The 22,623-nt window shown below is 37.8% G+C and overlaps 2 protein-coding genes across 4 annotated transcripts; one reads left to right on the top strand and one right to left on the bottom strand.

Moving 5' to 3' along the window:
* Positions 1–276: 276 nt before the first annotated feature.
* Positions 277–7,324, bottom strand: LOC108683063 (mitochondrial import inner membrane translocase subunit TIM50-C). Its single transcript, XM_018172342.2, has 8 exons — positions 6,818–7,324; positions 5,331–5,452; positions 4,245–4,355; positions 3,842–3,949; positions 3,339–3,470; positions 2,838–2,958; positions 1,519–1,714; positions 277–1,029 (listed from the first exon to the last, which is right to left on the bottom strand). Exons 1-8 carry the CDS (start codon positions 7,248–7,250, stop codon positions 1,023–1,025), a joined length of 1,230 nt encoding a protein of 409 aa, XP_018027831.1. The 5' UTR covers positions 7,251–7,324; the 3' UTR covers positions 277–1,022.
* Positions 7,325–8,190: 866 nt separating this feature from the next.
* On the top strand, positions 8,191–21,917 carry LOC108683062 (heat shock factor protein 1). Of its 3 annotated transcripts, none has more exons than XM_018172339.2 (12): positions 8,191–8,447; positions 14,005–14,113; positions 14,654–14,778; positions 15,168–15,374; positions 15,653–15,766; positions 16,446–16,789; positions 17,782–17,828; positions 18,077–19,040; positions 20,041–20,175; positions 20,749–20,860; positions 21,200–21,281; positions 21,676–21,917. In XM_018172339.2, the coding sequence occupies exons 1-12, from the start codon at positions 8,343–8,345 to the stop codon at positions 21,846–21,848; spliced, it is 2,517 nt and encodes an 838-aa protein (XP_018027828.1). In that variant the 5' UTR covers positions 8,191–8,342; the 3' UTR covers positions 21,849–21,917. The 3 variants fall into 3 exon arrangements, with proteins under 3 accessions (XP_018027828.1, XP_018027827.1, XP_018027830.1); XM_018172338.2 differs by having other exon boundaries at positions 15,165–15,374; positions 21,676–21,900; XM_018172341.2 differs by lacking the exon at positions 20,041–20,175 and having other exon boundaries at positions 15,165–15,374; positions 21,676–21,900.
* Positions 21,918–22,623: the final 706 nt, after the last annotated feature.

The raw sequence follows: 22,623 nt of genomic DNA, 5'->3' as shown, positions 1-22,623 counted from the left end.
GGGCCTTTAGACGTTTGGCTGAAACCCCTGGAAACTACATTACACTTAGATTTCGAATTTCGGTAATTCAAATGTAATCAGGTGTAAATATATCATCAATACTATGCGGACGAAATTACCGCCATAACACTTTATTCAAAATTCAAACATGGAAGCTCGGAAAGTATCAAGGGAATGGTTGCATGCAAACGCAAAGTAAAGAGTTTCTGAGGTACGGCTGCCTGCTTGTGGTTAACAAAATATTCGTTGGTCGTGGAAGAAAGAAGAATAACGTTGTTCGCATTCACGATTTATTAAAAAAATTGCGTGAACACGGTAACTTCGCCAAGATGTCAATGCGGCCGCATTCCAGACAAGCCTTCTTTTCTATAGACAAATAATCCACCCATAGGGGGACGTCGTGACACATTCAGGCAACACGATAACATGAAACACCAAATATAAAGCGCAATGTCGCATAACAGCAAGCAACAGGAAAATGTCTGCTCATATTAGGGTGGCTGAACCACGAGCCTCTAGGACAAGGCATTGGCAGAGAACTCAAGACTCGGACCTCAACAGGAAACTCGGGAAGTCCTACCAAGTAGTTACACATTGATATCAGCTTCGCAAGAAGTCACATGCAAATGAATACCTGAGAAATTTTGAGCCAAAAAAATGTATATAAATGTCGACAATAGAAGTAGCACGCATAGTCTATGTACAGAATGGGTCATGTCTACTCACTTCATCACCAGACGAGAGCTGAACTCTTGCGTCAGTCACTCACCCAACGTGAGCTAACAGAAGAATATTACAACAAAATTAATCATTCATTTAGCTTTCGCAAAGCCTGAACATGATGAACCTCTTTCAAATTATATTTGCCTGGGATAATCAGGTATTCTGGGACTATTACACTAAGTAGACACGTGAGTAGAGACTAGCTGACTAGCACTCAGATGAACCACTGGACAGGCCACGATAGTTTAGCAGACATCCAGCGAATCCAAGCAAGCACAACTTGATCAATTGCGACGACTTTAGAACCTGTTGAAAAATGTAGTAAATTTTAGGTACTATCTACAAAGTGATATATAATGGGATGAAAGTATATACATTATATACATTTCATCAATACCGTAGTTCGAAAAAGAAATAAAAATTAATGGCAGACGACAGCCGTTATGGGAAATTGAAATTGAAACACAGGAGCTTAATTTACGCTAATGCGTGAGAGCATTTACCGGGGAAAAATATTGCGCTCTTTTGTAGAGGTTAACACAGGACGTTATGACTATTTTCTTACAAGCGACCGGAAAACTATTCACCCATATCGTACTTCTTGTCACTACAAGATGACAGGGAGCATCTGAGTATGTCCAAGGCTAGCACGAGGCGCTTCCACCATACTAATGACTATGTACTAAATACCAAGACATAATTTCAGTCTCTCGTCAAATGATGTCAGGCGAAACTAAAACGCCAAGCTGTAATAATCATAGCCTGCAAAATCTAATTTAGCTCTGAAGACCTTACCATTTTTTGAGGAAGCTGGGTTGCCATGTGGTAGCAACCTTGCCGGATTTAAGCTGTTCTTTGCGCTGCTGTTCACTGAGCATCTCGCGCTCCCGAGCTTCTTTATGGAACTTCTCGAAGGCGGCAAGAGGATCAGAAAACTGACGGTAGTAGTCAAGCACGTCCCGGACGTCGTCCACCTCACTCTCCGCGATTGCTGTCATTTACGGCTTCAAGTTACACAAATTATACCAAGCATCTATCGGGTATTAATTAGAAAATCACAGCCAATCATTTTATATCTGCATTGAACGGTGTAGGTAGCGCATGTCAGTGCGATCATAAATCGTGAAGCATTGTCAATCATGTGTAACAGGGAACGGATAGCAGACTTACGATACTCATTCAAAACGCGTGCTTTTGTCATTAATTGTTCATGAGCAAATATCTATTCGTGTCTGAAGAGTAAGATAACTTACTGATTTGGGTACCTGCTCATATTGACGAGAACTCACTCAAACCGGACATTCCGAATTTGACTGAGAAAGTATCCTATTGTTGTAGTCCTTAATTCTCATGTGTATTTAATCTTGTCAGGAGTATATTACAGGTCAGAGTCATTCATTATCCAAATAACTGAGCAATAACATCACGTCAGGGTGGAATTAAACTAATTTAAGGAAACCTCTATGCTTTATATATGTTGATTTCAGAACAGGACAAGAAATGAACGTTCTTTCTTCGCGATCTCTTCCACGAATTAATGTTTTCTATTTTTCAGACTATAATCAGTCGTTATAGGTGTAACTACCAATGACGTGCTTTTGTTTAACTCATAGCTATGTATGTAACTGCTGCGAGCTGATAAGCTTTCCCCGTAAAACCTTGAATATTCTTCATCTGTGCATGATTAGCTACTATACAGTACATTAACTTGTCTACTTGAGGTTAACAAATTTACTTGTAGATGTAAATCATATCTATAAAAGTAATGCGAAAAAAAGTTTTGTGTACTACGTTATCATATCCTTTTCATATAACATTATCTTTTGGGGGAAGTTAAATCCTATTTGCGGAAATCAGGATACAAGATACCTGGCCTCTGGCAGGTACCGGTATAGCATTTCTCGGGAAGAAAAATGCCCATAGCAAGAATCTACTTCACAGATAGCTTAGTCAAGTTCAAACTAAGAACTAAAGTTTTATTGATAAATCTGTATCTCACTCTCCAGAGTCAACCGACATTACTAGGTGTGTGTGCACCTGATATTCTATTCTTAATAATTTACAAGAGGGTTCAACGTAATATTACCAAAACAAATAACAAAGATGAGACTCACTCCTTAGCAACATAGCAAGCTGCACCAGTCCGTTATCATCCATGCTACCTTTCCACCGAGGGACTTTTAGTTGATTGCGAGGACAAGAGACCGCATCTGCATCCCAGTCCACCATGATGACCTGCTCCAACCCAAAATAATATTGAACAACCTGGCTTATGGCGCTAGAAATAACATTTACCTTGTGACGAGGCATAGTCATGAGGTTAAAGGAACGCTATTTGGTCATAAACACTTTGACAAAAGGACGTCGTTCCTCAATAAAGAATGCATAAAACTAAGACCAAGCGCTGGCATTACTAATAAGTCCGGATTATCAAAACGTTTCTCAATGAATTATTTTTTTCCAATACGTTGATCTGATAGAGGCAAGACCACAAGAGGGCAAAATTGTTGAATAAATGTTGAAAAAAGAAAATGGCCATGGCATAATAAAGCTATAGATAGGTACGAAATGTGACTGGCCAATAAAACAAAATAAAAACATTGAGAAAATCTTACCCTTTTCAAGTCTCTGTTAAGACAATTGAGTTCCTTCAAATGCTTGCCATTCACGTAACTAGTGGAGTCCTTGAATAGACGGTACCAAATGAAACCGTTCGGGTCGAGCTTGTCTATTACCGGGAAAGCTGTCTGCAACAAATAAGAATATAACAATTAACATGGCGTATGTTAAATATTATGATTATTTATGAAACAACAAAGTAAACAGATTTTGTGATTCACCAAAATAAGATAACAGAGCAATATTTTACTACTTCCCTAACAATTCATATATACCTGAACTGATTTTCTGTGTCATAGGTAGAACATGTGCAGAGAATTACTGACTTCGGATGTTAGCTCAAAATTTTTCATAAACTCAGCATTATTGATTCGTTTCTATCATGTTATGTTTATTTGCGGAAAATTTTTAACTTATGTAATGAAGCATCACTTGAAATTACTCTTTGAAAAACCAAATCTGATTCATGCAAAGCGGTCACTTAAGAAGATATACTTACGAATCCCTGTTCATTGGTGTAAATAACTATTTCAAACAATGGAGGAGCGCAATGTTGTAGCAAAAAATCGAGGCTTGGCCGCTTTTTAAACCGCCAACCAGTTTCATACTGCAATAAAGTATAGAAACGTCAAATATTGTTCTCAAATAGACTGTGATTCATCATATCACCCATTCACATGGAACAATTCATACAACAAAAATAGAATAAAATAGAAACCTCAGGAAGTGAACAAGAAACAGTATTTTGAACCAATCAATTGAAAATTCAAAGCCTTTCTAAAGAGTATCTTCTCTTTATGAGGTTGATGGAAATTATTCTGAATTAAACAACATTAGCTGATTCTAAACAACAAACTTCGAACTGAAATACCAATTTTCTGTTCATGCAGTGCTTGACTTACAGTCCATTCTGGATGCACAAGCACATCCTTCATCTCGAGCACAAGCGTGTAGGGCGGCTGCACGTACTGTCCTGAGAGTGTGTCAGGGAGGAGCTTCTCTCGAGAAGGCATCTGCAAGCAATACAAGTCTCAGGGCATATATACAACCTAAAATATTTAGAACATGAACCTGTAATGGTCAGCATTGGAGAAAAAAAATCATCCTAAACCTGAGAAGTTATATTCCAAGGGAGACCAGTCACAACATGACCAAACTCCGTGTAGCTTTGTATATATAGAAATTTTACTCGCCATTTGTCATTGCATAGAATAGATGGTTGCAATAAAAAAAACAGTTGTAAGAGAATATCAGCAATCGGCAGATATTTGGGCAGTTGGCCATCTATTTAATTCTTTTCCTAGTGAGGAGGATAATAGGAAGAAACACTAGTTAATTGTTTACTAGTTTGAGCTGCCTCTTCATTAATGATGGTGGTTACAATGTGAGCAAAGCAAGTTAAGCAGCGGAGCCACGAGCCAAGAGGAGCATTATGGTTTAACTCAGAAGCTGCTTACAGCTCACAGGTCAGAGCCGTTATTAGGCCGGCCAGAACATGACCAGTAAGCACCTTTGAACCACCACAAATGAGAGGATGACCAGGTGCCAGAGATCATGGTCAACTGATGAAAACTTTGCCATGTTGGCTCTAAGGGTCATCAATGTGTCAATGTGAGACAAGTGGTAAAAAAAAAATCAAAATTTGTCTGAATTTCTTTTTTATTCCCCTTCATAACTTTAAACAAGAGATTTGTCAAGTGTATGCGACAGTTTGTGGATGGATATCCTGTGGAGAAGTCTTTCAAATGAAATTATATTATGCAGTTAATACTAAACATAGATAGCAAAGCAGAAAATTTAGAATACTTAAAAAAATTCATAACTAATAGTGGGAGGTATAGTTACAGGTAAGTATTAATGGAAAAGAAGAAAATGACATAAAGAAAAAGAATGCTTTAGTGTTCATCAGTAGTTACATAAAAAAATTCCCTAACCAAATAAAATAGAAGTATGCTACAGATTCACTAAATTCAATCAATAAAACCAACCTGGATCATGGTATTCATGTTCCTCAACTCTCGGTATGTGCGGCGGAAGTACTGCTCTACAATGGGCAGGTGACTGAAGTCATCTTCCAACCAATTGCCATCATCATCCTCAGGAGGAGCACCTGAAATAAATTGATATTATAATAATGATCAGTACATTCAACAGGATGGTAGTCATGATCTCTATGTTAACCCGAGACCACATATAAATTTGAAGTAAGGATTTATGGCATGAATTAAATTTTCTGCACCATCTGGCCCAGCATCTATGCTTTCAATTATTTGCCTGCATAATAGAACAACCTTCAAGTGAATTGAGTGAATAATATATCTTGCCATAAGTCCATTGTATTGCACATTCTTTTTGAATTAGAATATTTTCTGTTTGCATCAATTGGCTGTGGTTATGGATATGTACTGCTCTCAAGAATTAAATGATTTTGTTTGGTTGCTCTAAGATATTAACAGGTCTCAGCTAAGCTAAACTACCTACTCATTTTCCTTATTTATTCTGTCTCTTGTTAAGTCCAGTTTTTAGATACTGTCAAACAGGGTAATAAGGGATGGTTTTGAACATTTTTTTGTTAATAACTTCTTACCATGAAAAGTTTCATAAACAAATTTAGGCTCATTTTATAGCTCTTTGCAAGGGCTATTAAATGGTTGTTTCAAAAAAATTCCATATGCTATTCATAAGGTGCCAGACGCAAAATAAAACCGTCCTGAATTACCCCTGGGAATGGGGTAATCTGGAACTGGCGGAACACTTGAAATAAAACTCAATTATAAATGTTTGAAGCATGCAGAGTATATTCATAATTAATCCATTACTAACAGTACTCTGATGTTCTCCTCTTTCATTGTAGCATTGGTAGATGAGGTAGATGTAGAATAAACAACATGTTCAAGTAGATGAGGTAGATGTAGAATAAACAACATATTCAGTGTTGTTTACTTGTTTTTCCTTTATTGATATCATCAATGATATGATATCACCATATTCTGTCAGTGACTTCACGTTTTCATCAACAAGAAAATGCGCTCTCTGTGACTCTGTCACTCACCTCAGACACTAACTGCAATCTGCAGCAAGTCTACTGAGTTATATTTTTTCTCTTTTATTTATTTACTTATTTTTTCTCTCTATGTTTATTTCTTTATTAATGAGAATGGGAACTAACCTAATTTCATCATAATTTTTCATTTTCAATTTTGGAGTACCTACCTATTGAAGATTCAAGATACAGTATATTTTATTTTAAGATGTATAAAAAATCCATGTATATATTGAGAATTGAGAAAGAGCCATGATATGTTCAAATAAAATAGTTTTCAACCACTTTTTAAACTTAAGACTTAAGTCAAATTAAAAATTAATAACTACATAAAAAAGTCATGCTTTAGCCTAGCTATATAATTCTTTATTTCTTTGTTTAATAGGATTATCTGAATTATATTAGAACAAGTACTGTATATCATGAACTCACCCCACCGTAAAATTAAAGTACCACCAATTCCAGCCATCATAACGCCAAAGGCAATAAATGAAAATTTCAGAGCACGATTAGCTCGCTCCAGGTCTTCTTTTCTCTGTTTCTCGTCAGCTTCAGCCTCTTCTTTGGAATATGAGCCACTTCTCCTTTTTTCTTCGTCCATTCTAGATGTTAGTAAATCTTGCGCCAAAGAAGTTTCTTCAGATTTTTTTGCATAACTTTGGCAGTAATTCTTGCTCCATATATTCGATATACTCCATCGTACCGGATATTTTGTGCTCATTCTTACTCCATGTGATGTATAAAAAGTACTGTTTTCATTATTGGAAGAAAAAGATGTGGATCTAAAGAAGCTCAAATTCAAACCTGTATTAAATTTTGTGCTAAGAGCCCGTAAAACAGTAGCATTTGTTAATGCGGCACACATATTAACGATAACAAACTAAAGTCTCCTCACACCAAAATCAACAATCGGCTTTTGGTAACAACCGCATTTTGAAACGATCATCGGATGAAGCTCTCCTACGTCTTGGTAACAATTAATGAGCTCTTTATGATCAGGATGAAAATTTGGCTTAAAAAATTGACGATGTTTTGTAACATTCAATGTGGTTTAACTGCTGATTGTTTTTAAAGCAAATTAGGAATTTCTTGCAAACAAAAGGAAAAATTCAGCTTTACACTTAAATAAAATCATCTCATCTTTACATTTATATGTTATAACACAATTTTATGATAACATGTACAATGATGTGAAAGAATTTGAATTTTTACTGAGTCATGTTATGATGAAATGTGATATACTTTGTCACTGAGGGTCATTAGAATCTCTCCCATATCCCTCTCCCTTACGTCATCTTCAGCAAAAAATACAATTTACGCAATAACATAAAGTTCATATCATTAGTAAATAATTTTACCAAAAAATAGTTCGTGTATTGCTGTCATTCTTTGGTTTGTTTACCTGCCAAACGTTTTATACAAACGATCTCTGCTCCTGCGGTGCTTTGCCTGCTTTTGCTGCTGCAGTTTACATCGTGCTGTTCGGTTGCGCTGTTGCAATTGCCGTCGCACTAAAAACATTTCGCCATGGTTGCATATCGTGGTTAATATCCAATTGCTTCAAGTCTCCTATTCGCAGTAGAAAATAAAGTACCTAAATTGTGAAACTTTAATGATGGTATCACGCAAATTCATTTGTAAAATTATTATTTTTTCGTTCAATCTTCTTTACTTTGACAAATGACAATATGATTAGCCATTAAGCATTAACAAGATAATTTGGTTTTATGCCTAACTTAATGTAGGTAACTAAGGTGACTTTTCATTCATTTCCCACATTTTCTTTTAATCTTTAATATTTTTTCTAGTGCTAATTATACCCAGATCGCCAGATGTCTGATGAAACAGAGTTGGGATTTATGACCCCAATTCTCAAAGCATCTCAGACTTGAGCAACTTGTTTTAAATAATAGATATCAGAACTATCTACCTACTGCCAGTCACCAGATTTCAAGAAATGCATTCATCAGTGGAATCTGCAGAAAAAATTCCTGCTTTCCTCTACAAACTATGGAAACTGGTGGAAGACGAAAATACAGATCATCTCATTCGCTGGGGAGAAGTGAGTGCAAATTGTTGCTTCTGATAAAATTTCCTATCAACCCAAATGAGAAGCTTTCTTAATTTCTTCATTGAGCAGTATGCACTGCCATCTGCCATAAATGCATGTTTACCTAACATTGAGATTTGACATAGGCCTATCACTTAGCCTATTTTGCTTGCCTTCAATTGAAATAGGGTAAACGCGGTAAAGCCTTTGAATTAGAACACTAATGAATATTGAACACTACTTAATTACGCTTTTAATTAACAACTATTAAGCTTTTAATTAAGCAAATTTTAATTCTTGTACACAGCTTGGAACGATCTGTGTGTGTCCAATTCAAATTGTGACAGAATTTGTTTTCATGTGTCTAAATCCATTTCTCAACTTAATCATCTATTAATTTATTTACCACTTGAAATCAGCAAATACAAGTATACTTAAAGGATTCCTAATATATTCACAGACGTATTTAAAGGCTCAAACCATAATATTCTTCCCATACAAACAGTTATTCACTATTTGGTAGAGCAAGGTCAACTGTCAAATTTGAGATATTTTTCGACGATCTCACTGGGTAGCGTGCATTGTCTCACTTTGGATCTCAATATTTTCCCGCTAGATGGCCAAGACCTAGTGTTTTGGCAGTAGTTTGATGCGCAAATGTATGACGTCACCATTTCAACCATGATACCATCAACGAATGCATGGAACTAAAACAAAGCTTAATATAAAGGAAAAACTAGAGAGGTGATGGAATTACCCACGATGTCGGAATATACCGCGTTTACCCTAATATATTTTGTTATCAAAGCAGACCCACAACTTTTTACTACAATTGAAAAAGCTTAAGGCTTTCAAGATTCAAGGTAATATGTGCTATTATGTGATACTGGTAATCAAACCCTATGCCAACAAATGGTAATTCTAACCACTCAGTAGGGTAAACGCAGTATATCCCAACACATTAAGGACGCATCGAGAAATGAAAAACTATAAAAAAAACGTATGCGTTACTCGAGTTCTGTTTGCTTTATGTGACTCTCAAAACACTGCACAATGCACCAGCAACAATGAAATGTCACAAAATGTTGCCATATTTATTTAAAAGCCTTTAGAATGCAAACCTACAAAATCCCTATATTCCGACTCAGTGTGTGACTATATTCAGCACGTGGTGAGACGTATTCCGACCGCGCTTCAAATTGTACTAATACGTAATTCCGACATCCACGTGTTCGAATTGATCCCTGTGTGAGCTGTATTGAAATACAACACGGCTTTGAATTAGAACACTATTAAATATTGAGCACTACTTAATTAGGCTTTTAATTAACAGTTATTAAGCTTTTAATTAAGAAAATTTTCATTTTTGCACATAGCTTGGAACAAGCTGTGTGTGTCCAATTCAAGTTGTGTCGGAATTAGTTTTTATGTGTCTAAATCCATTTCTCAACTTAATCATCTATTAATTTATTTACCACTTGAAATCAGCAAATACAAGTATACTTAAAGGATTCCTAATATATTCACAGACGTATTTAAAAGTCTCAAACCATAATATTCTTTCTACACAAACAGTTTATATCTATTTGGTAGAGCAAGGTCAACTGTCAACTTTGACACATTTTTCGATGATCTCATTGGGTGGCATGCACCGTCTCTCTTTGGATCTCAACATTTTCCCGCTAGATGGCCCAGACCTAGTGTTTTGGCAGTAGTTTGATGCGCAAATGTATGACGTCACTATTTCAACTATCAACAAATGCATGGAACTAATAAAAAGCTTAATATAAAGGAAAAACTAGAGAGGTGTCGGAATTACCCACGATGTCGGAATATACCGCGTTTACCCTAACCAGTATTTTTTGACTGTTATAAACCGTAAATGAGACCAGTGGTTCCCAAACTTTTTCAGGCTGGCGCCCTCTTTGGCTCTCCATTCAGTCCATTGAATCTCTAGCGCCACCCCCCTTCCCCCCTGACAGCAACAGACGCAATTAAAAACAAATGCTTCTTTCTTGGTATGCATCAATTTTAAAAGAGAATTGTTAAACGCAACTGTGTATTTCACAAATAGAACCCCATTTAGGAAACCAATATATTTTTTTCAGTTTTAACTGTTTCAGCACTAGAAATTCAAGACGGCTCAGACAAATTTAAGGCTGGACTCATGGCCAGTCTCATGGCCCCCGGTAGAGCCCGCTACTGGCACTACATATTTAAGTAGCGATACCATCATACTAGGTTTTGCCGCTACCGCTTGAATCAAATGTAATATTCACAAATCATTGAATTTGCTAACAAAATGTAGTAATTATTTCCTAGTAAACGTTGTTTTCCACTCTCACGGCCAATCTCCAAATTCAGCGACCAAGGAATATCTCCAAAAATAATGAATGCAACTTCATAAAACTTGGAACACGTAATCATTAGGACCTAATGGTGATGTTTACCTTGTTAAAAATGTTCAAATTTCACCTTCATTTGGGAGTTATATGGCAAAACGGGCCTAAATTCACAGTAATCAAAGAATTTCTTCCAAACTACTGAATAGATTTGAACAAAAATTTGAATAAAAAGTCCTAACTACCAAAATGGTGATTTTTAGCTCATGAAAATTTATTCGAGTTGGAGTCATGTTCTGCACGTGTTGTGTACAAATTGTCAAACAAACGTACAAACTTGTGACTTTGACTTCGTGGACTGCTGCCCCCTTACTGCTCCTTTCTTCCTCACTGCCCCCCCAAATCTTTCCACCGCCCCCAAGGGGGCGATATTGCCAACTTGGGAACCACCAAACTAGACTTTACTGCAAGTGCAGTAACAGCTAAATGGCAAGTTGGTAAACCGTGTTTCTTGATGGTCATAGTGGCAATCTGGCAAATGAGATATTTTTTATCTCCATCAAAGTTGCTCAGAAATTGGCTAAGATAAGGCCAGCCTAGTTGCAGGCATGAAATATATCTATCCTGTGAGGTGCAAATGGAGCTTTCCTGCCATTTCAAACCAGAGCTAAGTGAATTACCTACCCTCTAATTTTTAATAAAAGCATTCACTTTGGCTAGAAGATTTTAATTGTATTGAAAATTTGTTACTCTTGAGATGCAAGATGTCTGTAGTAAATAGTAAAATTCCAATCCTTTCCAGTTTTTTTTGCCTACTTGGAAAAAATAAGTTGATTATGTAAGGAGGGCAACAGAAATTTCTTTCTATGCAATGCTTTCATTTTGACATTTTGTATTGCTTTGTATGCTGTTTTAGTGCATATCTAACTAGTACATTCTGGAAAATCAGCAGAAGCCACTTGTGAGTGAGACACAAACAGCCATCCATGCTTGCAATTTGTAAAAAATTGCGTCAATTCCTGCCACAGTCTTGCTATTAATTAGATATATTTTAAATTTTATACAGATCTGTTCACAACTGCAAGACTCTTGAGCTTTTCAGTGGCTTAAAATTTTTTTGTTCTAATGGGAAACAAAATGCTGAAGAAATCTGTAGTATATATATATAAATAATTTTTTCTTAACAATTGCTTATGTTTCCCATTTCACCCTGACCCTTCAAATTTTTGATGGGCAATAGCAATGTCATTTTGCATAGTAAAATGGCATCATTTAAAGTTGTTAACAGACAAAATTTCAATCAGATAATGTCTGAAAAAATTTATATTCTAATTTCATAATAAGGATTAACTAGCTGTGTAATTATATCTGGTTAAGTTTCCTTATGAAAGATAAAAATTCTGGGAAATTTTAAAACTTATAATAAGCAGAAGGCCTCCTTTTTTGTCTTGGTTTTGTCCCAGAATTCCCATGGAGTGCTGAAAATGTCCCAGTTTTTATTACTGAGACAAACTCTGTCCAATGAAAAAATTCAGCAATCGCAGGAGTTTTGCAGTAAATGCAAAAAGATCTAGATCTCAGATTTTACTCTAAAAAAAATATAACTCAGTACTCGCTGCAGTGAGTGACAGAGAGCACATTTTCTCATCGATGAAAACGTGAAGTCACAGACAGACAGATGGACATGGAAAGCACAATAGCGCCTTTTTTTCCATATGTGAGAAAATGTGCTAAAAATAACTAAGCCCTTTTTTCACTCAAGAAGTAATATAATGTGTGATAGGTAGCACATTTGTATCATTTATGTTGAACACACATTGTTGTTTCTTTGCTGCCTAGGATGAAAGCCATGATTTGTTATCAAAATAATAATTAGCCAAAGCTTATAATAAATGATATTTCATTTCAAATTTTACATTCAATGACATATATGCATATATTATATATATATGTCATTATATATATTTGGGGCCAGAAACAACCTCCCAAATTTGATATAGATCTGGGTAGCATGCTGACTTTGGTCCAGCTCTAAAGGGAATTTAGAGCTGGAACAAAATCAGCGAGCTGGAGGAGGATAAAATGAAAACAAAGTAGATTTTTGTAGAATACTGATGTTTTTCATTGGTGTACAGGAGTCATCTTGCAGAAGTGCACTAATTCTTCTATCAAGATAGATACTCATAATTATTTATAACTGAATTTTAACCCTGAGAAGTGGGAAACACAGGCCTCAATAAAAATAGGCAGTGACAAGGAAAAGTTAGATAGCAAATGAAGTGTGTTAAAGCCATGCTGAAATGCCCAAAGCCAGTCACAGCTACCAAGGGTAATAGCCATAATCCACTGCTAGGAAAAACAAGTGACATGGGATTTAGCCACGCTCAAATCCCCAAAGCCAGTCACAGCTATTGAGGGTACTAGCCCCAATATGCTGCTGAGAAAAGCAAAGTTTGTGTGATCTAGCCACACCATTATGCCTGATTACTCCTGAGAGTCAAAGGTCAAAACCTCCAAAGAGTCAAACCTCCACAACATGAGAGGCATGAATAATGCAGTTGTTAGCCTTCAAAACACTAGAGATACCGGTATGCATGGTACAGGTACTAGCTGCACCAAAATGCTGCCAGCATCTGGGATTAATTAGGAACACTACCTGCGCCATATTTAGTTTGTTAGTGGTTCTTGTGCTTACACCTGTTTCAAGCAAGTGCCCTCTGAGTTGGTTAAGCTTGTGAGAGGTGTCCATAACTACAGCAGTGTATAAGTAGCCTGAGTCAATCTCTTAAATTTGAGTCAAAACTTTTTCACCCTAACCCAGTATCACTGATCTCTTGCGAACAAAATTTAATTTCAATGGACAACTCAACTAAAATAACCTCACAACAATACCTCATTTATGCTCAAAAAAGACAATATGCAATACAACATAGTAATCATGGTTTCATCAATTGGCAACATAATGACCAGTTGAAATCAAATAATTATTTAAATTTTAAAGAAAATGAGCTTATAAGTATGCAGACTGGTGGTGTTGCTGTGCTTGCAACAATGCAAACAAGTGACTACATTTAGTTTGTGATCCTGTCTAATACTGCAGGACATAATCTGGACTGAGCATAAAAAGAAACAAATAGCATGCTCTTTATTGTGAGTTAATCATATGTTAATAAATCAAATTACATTATTGTTGTAAGCATGTTGTAATGTTGATGTATTTTGAACAGGATGGGAAGAGCTTCCTGTTATGCAGTCAGGGGCAGTTCAGCCGGGAGCTGCTGCCGCTGTACTACAAACACAACAACATGGCCAGCTTTGTGAGGCAACTCAACATGTGTGAGTGATCATATTCATTTGATATTAAGCATGCTGTGCCATGTGTTTCAGGCAAAGAAAGGAAACACTCTTTTATGGTCCAAGTTGAATTCAATGATATGTATTATACCCATTTATATTACTCCTTTAATTTTTTATTCATGTTTCCTTTAGTTATTTAGGAAGTTCTCCATTTAAATACCTATTTATTTATGTTATTTATATTGAGTTGTGTGGAAAGTTCCAAACAATCAAATGTTCATTAATTGTTTTCAAACAATATCCAGTAGGAGCATGCATTGCTCCACAATAACATGTATGACAACTTCCAACATTGTAGAATCTTTGTGCATTGAGGCTTACCATCCCTTAGTTTAGAAAAGTTCTTCATAGTGACTATCCATTATATTTGAATAGCAGGCGTTTTCATCTCCTATTCAAGTATTTCTTAACTTCAATGCCTACAAGTCTACAAGTTCCTAAGTGAATTTTTTAACCAGATAATTTTGTAAAATGTTTGATGCTTTGGGTGAGTAATGACCCTATTGGTTTGTGTTACAGATGGCTTCAGGAAGGTGCCCAGCATGGAAGGAGGGGGACTGCGGCTTGACAGGGATGAGATGGAATTTGCACATCCTTATTTTGTACGGGGCGAAGAGCACAACTTGGAGCTCATAAAAAGAAAAGTTAGTAAGCTATTCTTAACCCAGTAAGGGCCATGAAAAATGAGTAGGGAAGCCTGATTGTCTTCACAACTAAATATTACAGTGTAAAATTGCAATATCGTAATTTTAGTTCAAGCTCTGTAACTACTTTATATGTGAATGGAATTTTAATTAAGTACTATTCTGCACTTTGCAAAGTATAAAATTCCAAGAGAAGCATTCTAGCTTGAAGCATTTGTGAAGCCCAAATTAAATTGTACATAGCTATTCAGTTGCATGGTGCTATTAGTTAAAAACTGAAGTTTATTCCCACATGTTCAATGATTACTCTTTTTATTTCGCATTGATTGCGCGATATTGAAGAGGTAGGATTTTTGATGACAAGTGGAATGGTGATCGTTTCTCAGCAGATGTCAACACGAATGCCTGGTGGAGGTGCTATGGCTATGGAAGACCCCCGCCTGACTGACGTCATGACAGAAGTGGTAGCGCTCAGACAGAAGCAAGAGTCAGTTATGACTCAGATCAACACTCTCAAGCAGGAGAACCAAATAGTCTGGGCCAAGTATTCACAACTTCATGATAAATTCAATAAGCAACAGAACATCATCAATAAGGTATGGTAGTTGCTTTTTTAACAAGGTATGTTAGCTGCTTTTGAACAAGGTATGGTAGCTACTTTTGACTGAAGATTTTGTGTTCATTTATGATGCTCTTCAAAAATGTTGTAGCTCATGGGGCTTAATGTTCTCACTCGAAAAGTTAGCTGCTGAGTAGTGCTGAAATTTTTAGTCAATAGATTGTTTTGTAAAAAGCTTTGGTTTTCACCTTAGATCATCTGCAATTGATTAAATATGGTTTTAACTTGGTTATTGATCTGTTTGTGATGTTTCAGTTGATGCGCTTCCTTATGAGTATGATGAAGACCACACAGCTGAGCCGCACAGCACGCAAGCTGCCCCACCTTGCCAACCCTGCCCTGTACACCACCGCACACAACATCATGCCCGTGAGACCCCTGCCCATTTATATTATTACTGGGCCAGAGATATTGATTGAACTAAATGTGTTTACTGACAATCTTTTTCAGTTATTAGAATTTTAAAAAATGGATATTGTGTATCACACGAGGATGGTTTTTGTAACTTTTGTGACTGCAAAAGTTATGAATAATAATAATAAAATGTAATAATACTAAGTAGAATTCTTTTAATATAATTTTAATGGCTCTTGAATGTTAGCTTCCAACAGCCATTAGGCTTCGACCAATATATTTGACAACTGAACCGTGAGCAATTGATATCCTAGCTGTGAACTTGCTTCTCATGGAACCTTGATGTACCAGCTTACTTGCTATATCTTGAGCGTCGGCGGGATGTGTTTCTCACCAAACCACTGCTCATTCTTACGATTTTCATCAACTAGTTGTCCCTGCATTGACACATATACTGTAGTACTACTACTACCCTACTACTGTACCCTCTTTTCTACTACTATTTCTCACTCTCTATTTCCTTGTTGCTTTATTAAAAAACTGAGTACCGGTAACTATCAGCTTAGCAGGGAGGAACTATGAGCTTTGTCGGCGATGCAAGTTTTTCTTTTAGTTCCGTGTTAGATACTGATGAAGCTGGCCAAATATTTTTACTGACCGTATAAACCGCATCTAACTTTAATTTTTAACACAGGCACTCACGCATGGCACAAGTCCTCTGTCAGATGGCCCCGTAATTCACGAGGTGGTGGATGAATTACCTGACATTGGTGTTGTGCCCAACCAAGTCTTAAAAACCACATCAGGGAACTCTAGGATATCTTCTTCCTCCACCTCCTCCAACAACGTGGTGCTTCACGCAGCACCTGCCACTACACAAGTCATCCGCATGATGCCCCAAACGGTGCCCGATGCTAGCCTGCTCGATTCAACGGCAACGGGGATTACAATACCGAACGACCAGGTTTTGTCTGCAGGCTCCGCGAATCAACGTTTCATGCTGTCACCTCGTGGCGTCATCCTTAACACGGATGGAACGTGAGCAGTTTCAGTTTTCAAAATTCAAGTACCCACTATTGCACTCCTGTGGTCGTGTTACGTCAGTCTATTTACAATGTGACTCAACACTGAATTTGATAGTACTGCATACTTTGGACTCACTATTGGTCACTGCACCTAAGCTAGTTCTTATTGTGGATTATAATAGCGCTCACAAACTATATGGAGCTGAATTTTGCATTATACTCAGAGTCACAAGCTTCGTGTTATTGTGATCTCTTCTGTTGCAAAATACAGGGTTCGTACAGGTCATGGAAAACCTGGATAGTCATGGAATTTGGAGTTTTATTTTCCAGGCCTGGAAAGTCATTGGATTTTATTTCAGGTTATGGATTGTCATGGTATTTGCAAATAAAAAAAGAAATAAATGAAATGTTTTTCTATGCTGCGCGTGTTTACTGTTTGTGCAGTCTCTTGTTTCCTGCATTTTGATTGGCACGCACGAAACAAGAGACTGTGCCTCAGTCTCTTGTTTCATGCGTTCTGATTGGAGAACCAATCATGCAATCTCGGTCACCGAGCTCAGTTGCATTCGACAACTTTTTGATCTGCAGTAGAAGCGTTCCATCTTCAGCGGGCAATTTCTACATCACCATGCCTGGAAAGTGTGAATTTCATGACTTGTGGTTAAGAATAGAAGCTTATCGTGACTGGCTTGCTCGCCATTCAAAGCATGAAGGTATGGCGATATGTACATTGTGCTTGAAAGACTTCGATGTGTCAAATATGGAGGAAGCAGCGTTGACGAGCTATGCATTTACACGTTTGCTATTTATCAACTGTAGGAAATGATAGAAAATGCATGGTTTGTCTTTCAGTCATGCTAAGCCTGTTGTATACGTGTCTTGGAAAACTATATTGGTCGTCGTGGTGAGTCATGGAAAAGTCGTGGAATTTTTTTTATATATACCTGTACGAACCCTGAAAATAATGTTGAGTTTTTTGATTAGTAATCATTTATTTTCCCACAGTCCGGTGGATACTGACCTCTTGCTCAATGAGCCTTCTTATGAACCCTGTAAGTACACAAGTTGCTACTCTGCTTCACAATTCATTTGTTGGTTTTTCAAATAATTTCGTTTTCATTATATTCCCAGCATTAAGATGGCGCTCTTATATGTATAAAATACTGAATAAATCCTCCTATTTCCGCCAAGCATTTAAATTAGATGTTATGACCTTCAAATATTTAGATATTCTAGTCAGACCTGAAATACGAAAGATTGTATATTGTTGATTTAATTCTTTTCAAATGTATTTTATCAGATACGTCACCCCAACCGATTGTTGAGAGCCCTAAGGGAACCATTCTGTCGTCAGTGAATGGCCAGTCAGCAAACATTAAAACCGAGCGTTTACAAGATGTTGCTGAAATTGGCGTTGCCATACCTCAAAACAATCGTCTCGTGACATCGAGCTCTCCTCAAGTGGTCATAGGAAATGGATCTAATATAACTTCCACGAACTTAGAGGTGAAGCCTAAGATTATAAGTGTTGTAAGATCGACTAAAGACGGGACTGGTGTTGGAAGAGGCACGGTCACCTACACTCTACGCCCCAACAGCACTCTCATCAGGAACACACCTGTATCAAATTTAGCCCCTGCGACAGTGCCAGACTCTTCAGGTCTCAACACCTTCAATACGCCGGTTGTGGTAAGCGGCGGCGTTGGCCTCAAGCAAGACATGCCAAACGCGCGCTCTGACAGAACACAGAACGTCATCACAAATGTCACCGTGATTCCTGCCGACTCCGCACCTCGCATCAGTAACCCTATTAAAGTTCCTGATAAAGTTCTCACAACTAATAACAACGCAGCAGGAATGTCGAAAAAATTTAAAGGCAAGGAAAGCAGCATGCAAACCTTACCTGGACCGTACATTTTAACTCGTACCATCGGCAATAAAAACACTCCCAGCAACAGCAGTAACAGCGCTGGTGGTGTGGTCGGTCAGACCATCCCGACAAACAGCGCCGTGAAGAGAAGTGTTGGAGGCGCTAGTGTGTCGATGGCTGGGCGTCGCTCTACTGTAAAGGATTTAGGTGAAGAGAGCAATCGGACGGAAGATGTGCCTTTGTTTAAAGTGGTGCGCAAGAACCCTGTACCGCAACAGCAGCAGCAGCAGAAAGATACCGAAGTTGAGAATACCCTGGCTACGGCACTCAATGCTGCTGTCTCCACTCCCACTCATACCAACGAAGTCACTGATGTAGTTCCCGCTCATAACAAGTAATATTCATATTTTTGTTATCTCTGCTTCAATTGTTAATAATAATTCCAAATATCTTCGTATTATGTTATTTTCAAGGCTTGATTTATTCTTAAAATGTCGGAAAATGCATAAAACTACCAGTCGTTTGAGAGATTCCCATTGCATCTCGATATAGCTTTTAATTTTGCAAACGAACATTAATTACAAGTTTTTTACAAGACAAGACCGGGTAATTACAAGTTTTTTTAACTAGAATAAACGTGAGTTTTCCGAAGAGCTTTACAAATAATTTCTCATCAACAGCTCCCTCAGATCCAACGTATTTTAACAATTTTAGATTGAAATTAAAAATGCATCTTCGATACATTTAAATTTAATTGTTTAAATTTACAGTAACGTTTTGAGTTCAGGTTAATTTTAAATTTATTGGCATACCCCCGTGTGACAGCTAATCACATTTGCATGAATTTTACCAATTCAGAAGATTTATTTAGCTCTTTTCATGGTCACTCCCGTTAACTGCCCACTACTTGCGGAAACTTGTTGCCCTCTGACGATTATTATTATTATATTCTGTGTTACAGTGATGACTGAAAACTTGTCTCATAAACTGTAAGTGCCTGAATCTTATCGAAATATCATAGAATTTGTAAGATTGTGACCTTCAGAGGAATCTTGCAGAATATATTTTTTCCATAGTGTCCGAATTTAGCAATAATGCGCCGCGAATGGCTAACGTGGGCTTCTCAGATTGTGGGCATTTGGCGGGAAAATGTTCGTTCTGGCATCCCCTTAGTAACTGAAAGCAAAAGATTATTAATTTTTGCATAATTCACCGAAAACTGATAAAAAGCCTCATTGGTTGCTGATGAATTCTCCGAATTTTTTACTTTTCCATGCGACTCAATCGGGAAAAGTCGTGACGATATCTTGCGTGATTGGAAAAAGTTTGAAGTCGGTGGTGCGGGAAGGTGAGACTCAGTGGGATTTAACCTGTGCTGGTGCGTTCTCCTGCAGCGTGTGTAGAGACACAAGTGGGTTGGAGACGATGAGCCAACTCGCTCCTTCTGACTCCCTTGACTTGATTCTAGCCAATGACGAGACCTCCATCGCCATACCGTCTGAGGCGGCCGCCGGCTCGTCGTGTTTGTCGTAAGTGCGCACTTCACTTCATTCCAGGCATCAGTAAAACTAATTCGACTTTCGGGCGATCTATGGATGCTTCAAAACTTCATAATGGTGCTCCTCAAACCCATGATTCGTCACGTTACTCTGTATTCTATTCCAAAATTTAATGTTCCCACCTCTACAGCGCATCGTGATCATTCGGTGCCGATATCTAATGCATCCTTATATTAGAATACACTCTGGTTCATCGGATAATAACTGGACGTTGGTTTAGCTATTGGATGGACGTCTGCTGGACGTCGTGCGTGTAACTTGGTCGTATGTACCACAATTGATTCTATGGGCATTAAGAGCATCTAAACCTGCTCAAGCTGAATGTGTTTATTTCACGTGCCCTTGTTTATGAATTGTTCTTCTGATGTGATATGATTCAGATTGGAAGTATTCTCGTTAGATTCCTTCAATGTACTTTTGCTGTCCTCCTTTCAACTTCTTCCCGACTTCACTATCAATTTTTACTTGACAGACTTGTGTCTTCTTCCATCTCTATCAGTGATCTTTTAAACCTCGCACCAACGGATTCCTTTACAATTTCAGACCCAGAGACCAGGTGATGAAGGATCTGGACGAAATGCAGGTGACGGTCGACAATCTGCAGGAATACTTCAAGCAGGGTAACATCCCCTGCGAGCCGCAGCTCTTCAACAGGGTATGCACCCAATGCGCTCGCACGCCGTCGTCCATATTGCTTTGCGGCGTATCGCTTGATGCCTTAACTTATTTTACCTGGGATAACTTGAACTCATTCATTTGCTAGTCATCTGCAATTATCGAATCAGAATTTAGAAATTTGTTAACAAAAACTCGCTGAATTTAACGTATTTTCATCTCTTTTGTAAGACTGTGAATGCATGTATTTATCGCCGACTCATTTAACGTCTCTCTAATCTGCTCGTGCTATGACGATGTATACTTTACTCTTGAGACTGATTCACTTTGCTGTGCCAACTCATCATTATACATTCACGCTTGTATACGTTTTTTTCAGATTTTCAACCCCGACTTACCATTTTCGGATTTGGACTTCATGACCGACATCGACCTACTATCGTCGATGTACGAGATGTCAGGTTTGTGGTGTTGTCGCTTACTCGTCTCACATTTTTGTTATCAGGTAGCCAATTACTAGTATATCATTCTTTTTATCATCAAGTTGATGACTATGAAGTCCTCACTGGCATATTAACACTATACCGCCTGACATGAGTAACCGGAGCAATATTGTCACAAGCCTATTTCTCAAAAAGGATATGTTCTAGTGAGCGCAAAATGACTTGCACTGATGGTTGCTGCCACGTACGAAAATTTTAAAATGCTATCTGTTGCGTACAAACGTCCTCAGGTTGCTACACTCAATAGTTTACGTATAATTTAAGTTGAAAGTTATTTCCCTTGAGAGTGATAGAGAGGGTTAAGTATTAGGTGGAAGTAAGAATTCTTCAAGTGTGTCTCAATAATTACCAGGTGGAAATGATGCGAGTAACGGACAGCAGCTGTCTGTGTACAACCCCAACACTTCGGTGGATCTCACCGAACTCGTCGACTCGCCCACTGAGAACGACGACCTGCCTGAGGAGTCCTTTGCCATGGCCACTCTAGACCCCGACCTCATCAACACCCCTAAAGTCGACATGTGAGCTGCGTCCATCATCCTTGTCATTATAGTATGGTAATTAAAATAAAAATAATTATAATGTGGTGAATTTATTCAAGTTGCATAGACGTATGAGAGATCTCTGGCTTCTTGATTTGCGCAATTATTCCGCTTGGGAGTACTTTTGTTACTACGAATCAGCATTTTCTTCCAATGATATTACAACTACTGATTCAAAGTCAAGGTTCTCTCGTGTTTCCCAATTACTTTTTTTATACACTCGTGTTGGATAATGTGTATGCGATGGCTGCTGCTGTATATACCCGTGTTGGATGATGTGTAGGCAATGGTTGCTGCTGTATATACCCGTGTTGGATGATGTGTAGGCAATGGTTGCTGCTGTTATAGACGTATGAGAGATCTCTGGCTTCTTGATTTGCGCAATTATTCTGCTTGGGAGTACTTCTGTTACTACGAATCAGCACGATCATTCCTTATTTTAAATATAAGCTCTAGTATTCCATATAATAGCTTATTAGCTCATCTCATATTTATGTTTTTCTCTAGTTTGCACAAGCATTTTCTTCCAATATTACAACTACTGTTTCAAAGTCAAGGTTCTCTCGTGTTTCCCAATTACTTTTTTATACACCCGTGTTGGATGATGTGTAGGCGATGGTTGCTGATGTATATGCTCGCGCTGGATGATCTGTATGTGATGGTTGCTGCTGTTTATACTCGTGTTGGATGATGTGTAGGCGATGGCTGCTGCTGTATATACTCGTGTTGGATGATGTGTAGGCGATGGCTGCTGCTGT

Source organism: Hyalella azteca, unplaced genomic scaffold (genome assembly GCF_000764305.2).
Source record: "Hyalella azteca isolate HAZT.00-mixed unplaced genomic scaffold, Hazt_2.0.2 contig5814, whole genome shotgun sequence".
In the NCBI taxonomy this organism is placed as follows: domain Eukaryota; kingdom Metazoa; phylum Arthropoda; class Malacostraca; order Amphipoda; family Hyalellidae; genus Hyalella; species Hyalella azteca.
Note: the sequence above shows the minus strand (reverse complement) of the source record. Positions and strands in the feature narration are given on the sequence as shown.

Excerpts from the sequence above, each read along its gene's own strand:
- LOC108683063 (XM_018172342.2), bottom strand. The coding sequence starts at position 7,250 with ATGTGTGCCGCATTAACAAATGCTACTGTTTTACGGGCTCTTAGCACA. Across the intron at positions 4,356-5,330 it reads ACATGAATACCATGATCCAG|ATGCCTTCTCGAGAGAAGCT; the intron begins GTTGGTTTTATT and ends TATTGCTTGCAG. Across the intron at positions 1,715-2,837 it reads GCTTGCTATGTTGCTAAGGA|CAATCGCGGAGAGTGAGGTG; the intron begins GTGAGTCTCATC and ends CGTAAATGACAG.
- LOC108683062 (XM_018172338.2), top strand. The coding sequence starts at position 8,343 with ATGCATTCATCAGTGGAATCTGCAGAAAAAATTCCTGCTTTCCTCTAC. Across the intron at positions 14,779-15,164 it reads TGGAGCTCATAAAAAGAAAA|CAGATGTCAACACGAATGCC; the intron begins GTTAGTAAGCTA and ends ATCGTTTCTCAG. Across the intron at positions 15,767-16,445 it reads CCGCACACAACATCATGCCC|GCACTCACGCATGGCACAAG; the intron begins GTGAGACCCCTG and ends TTTTTAACACAG.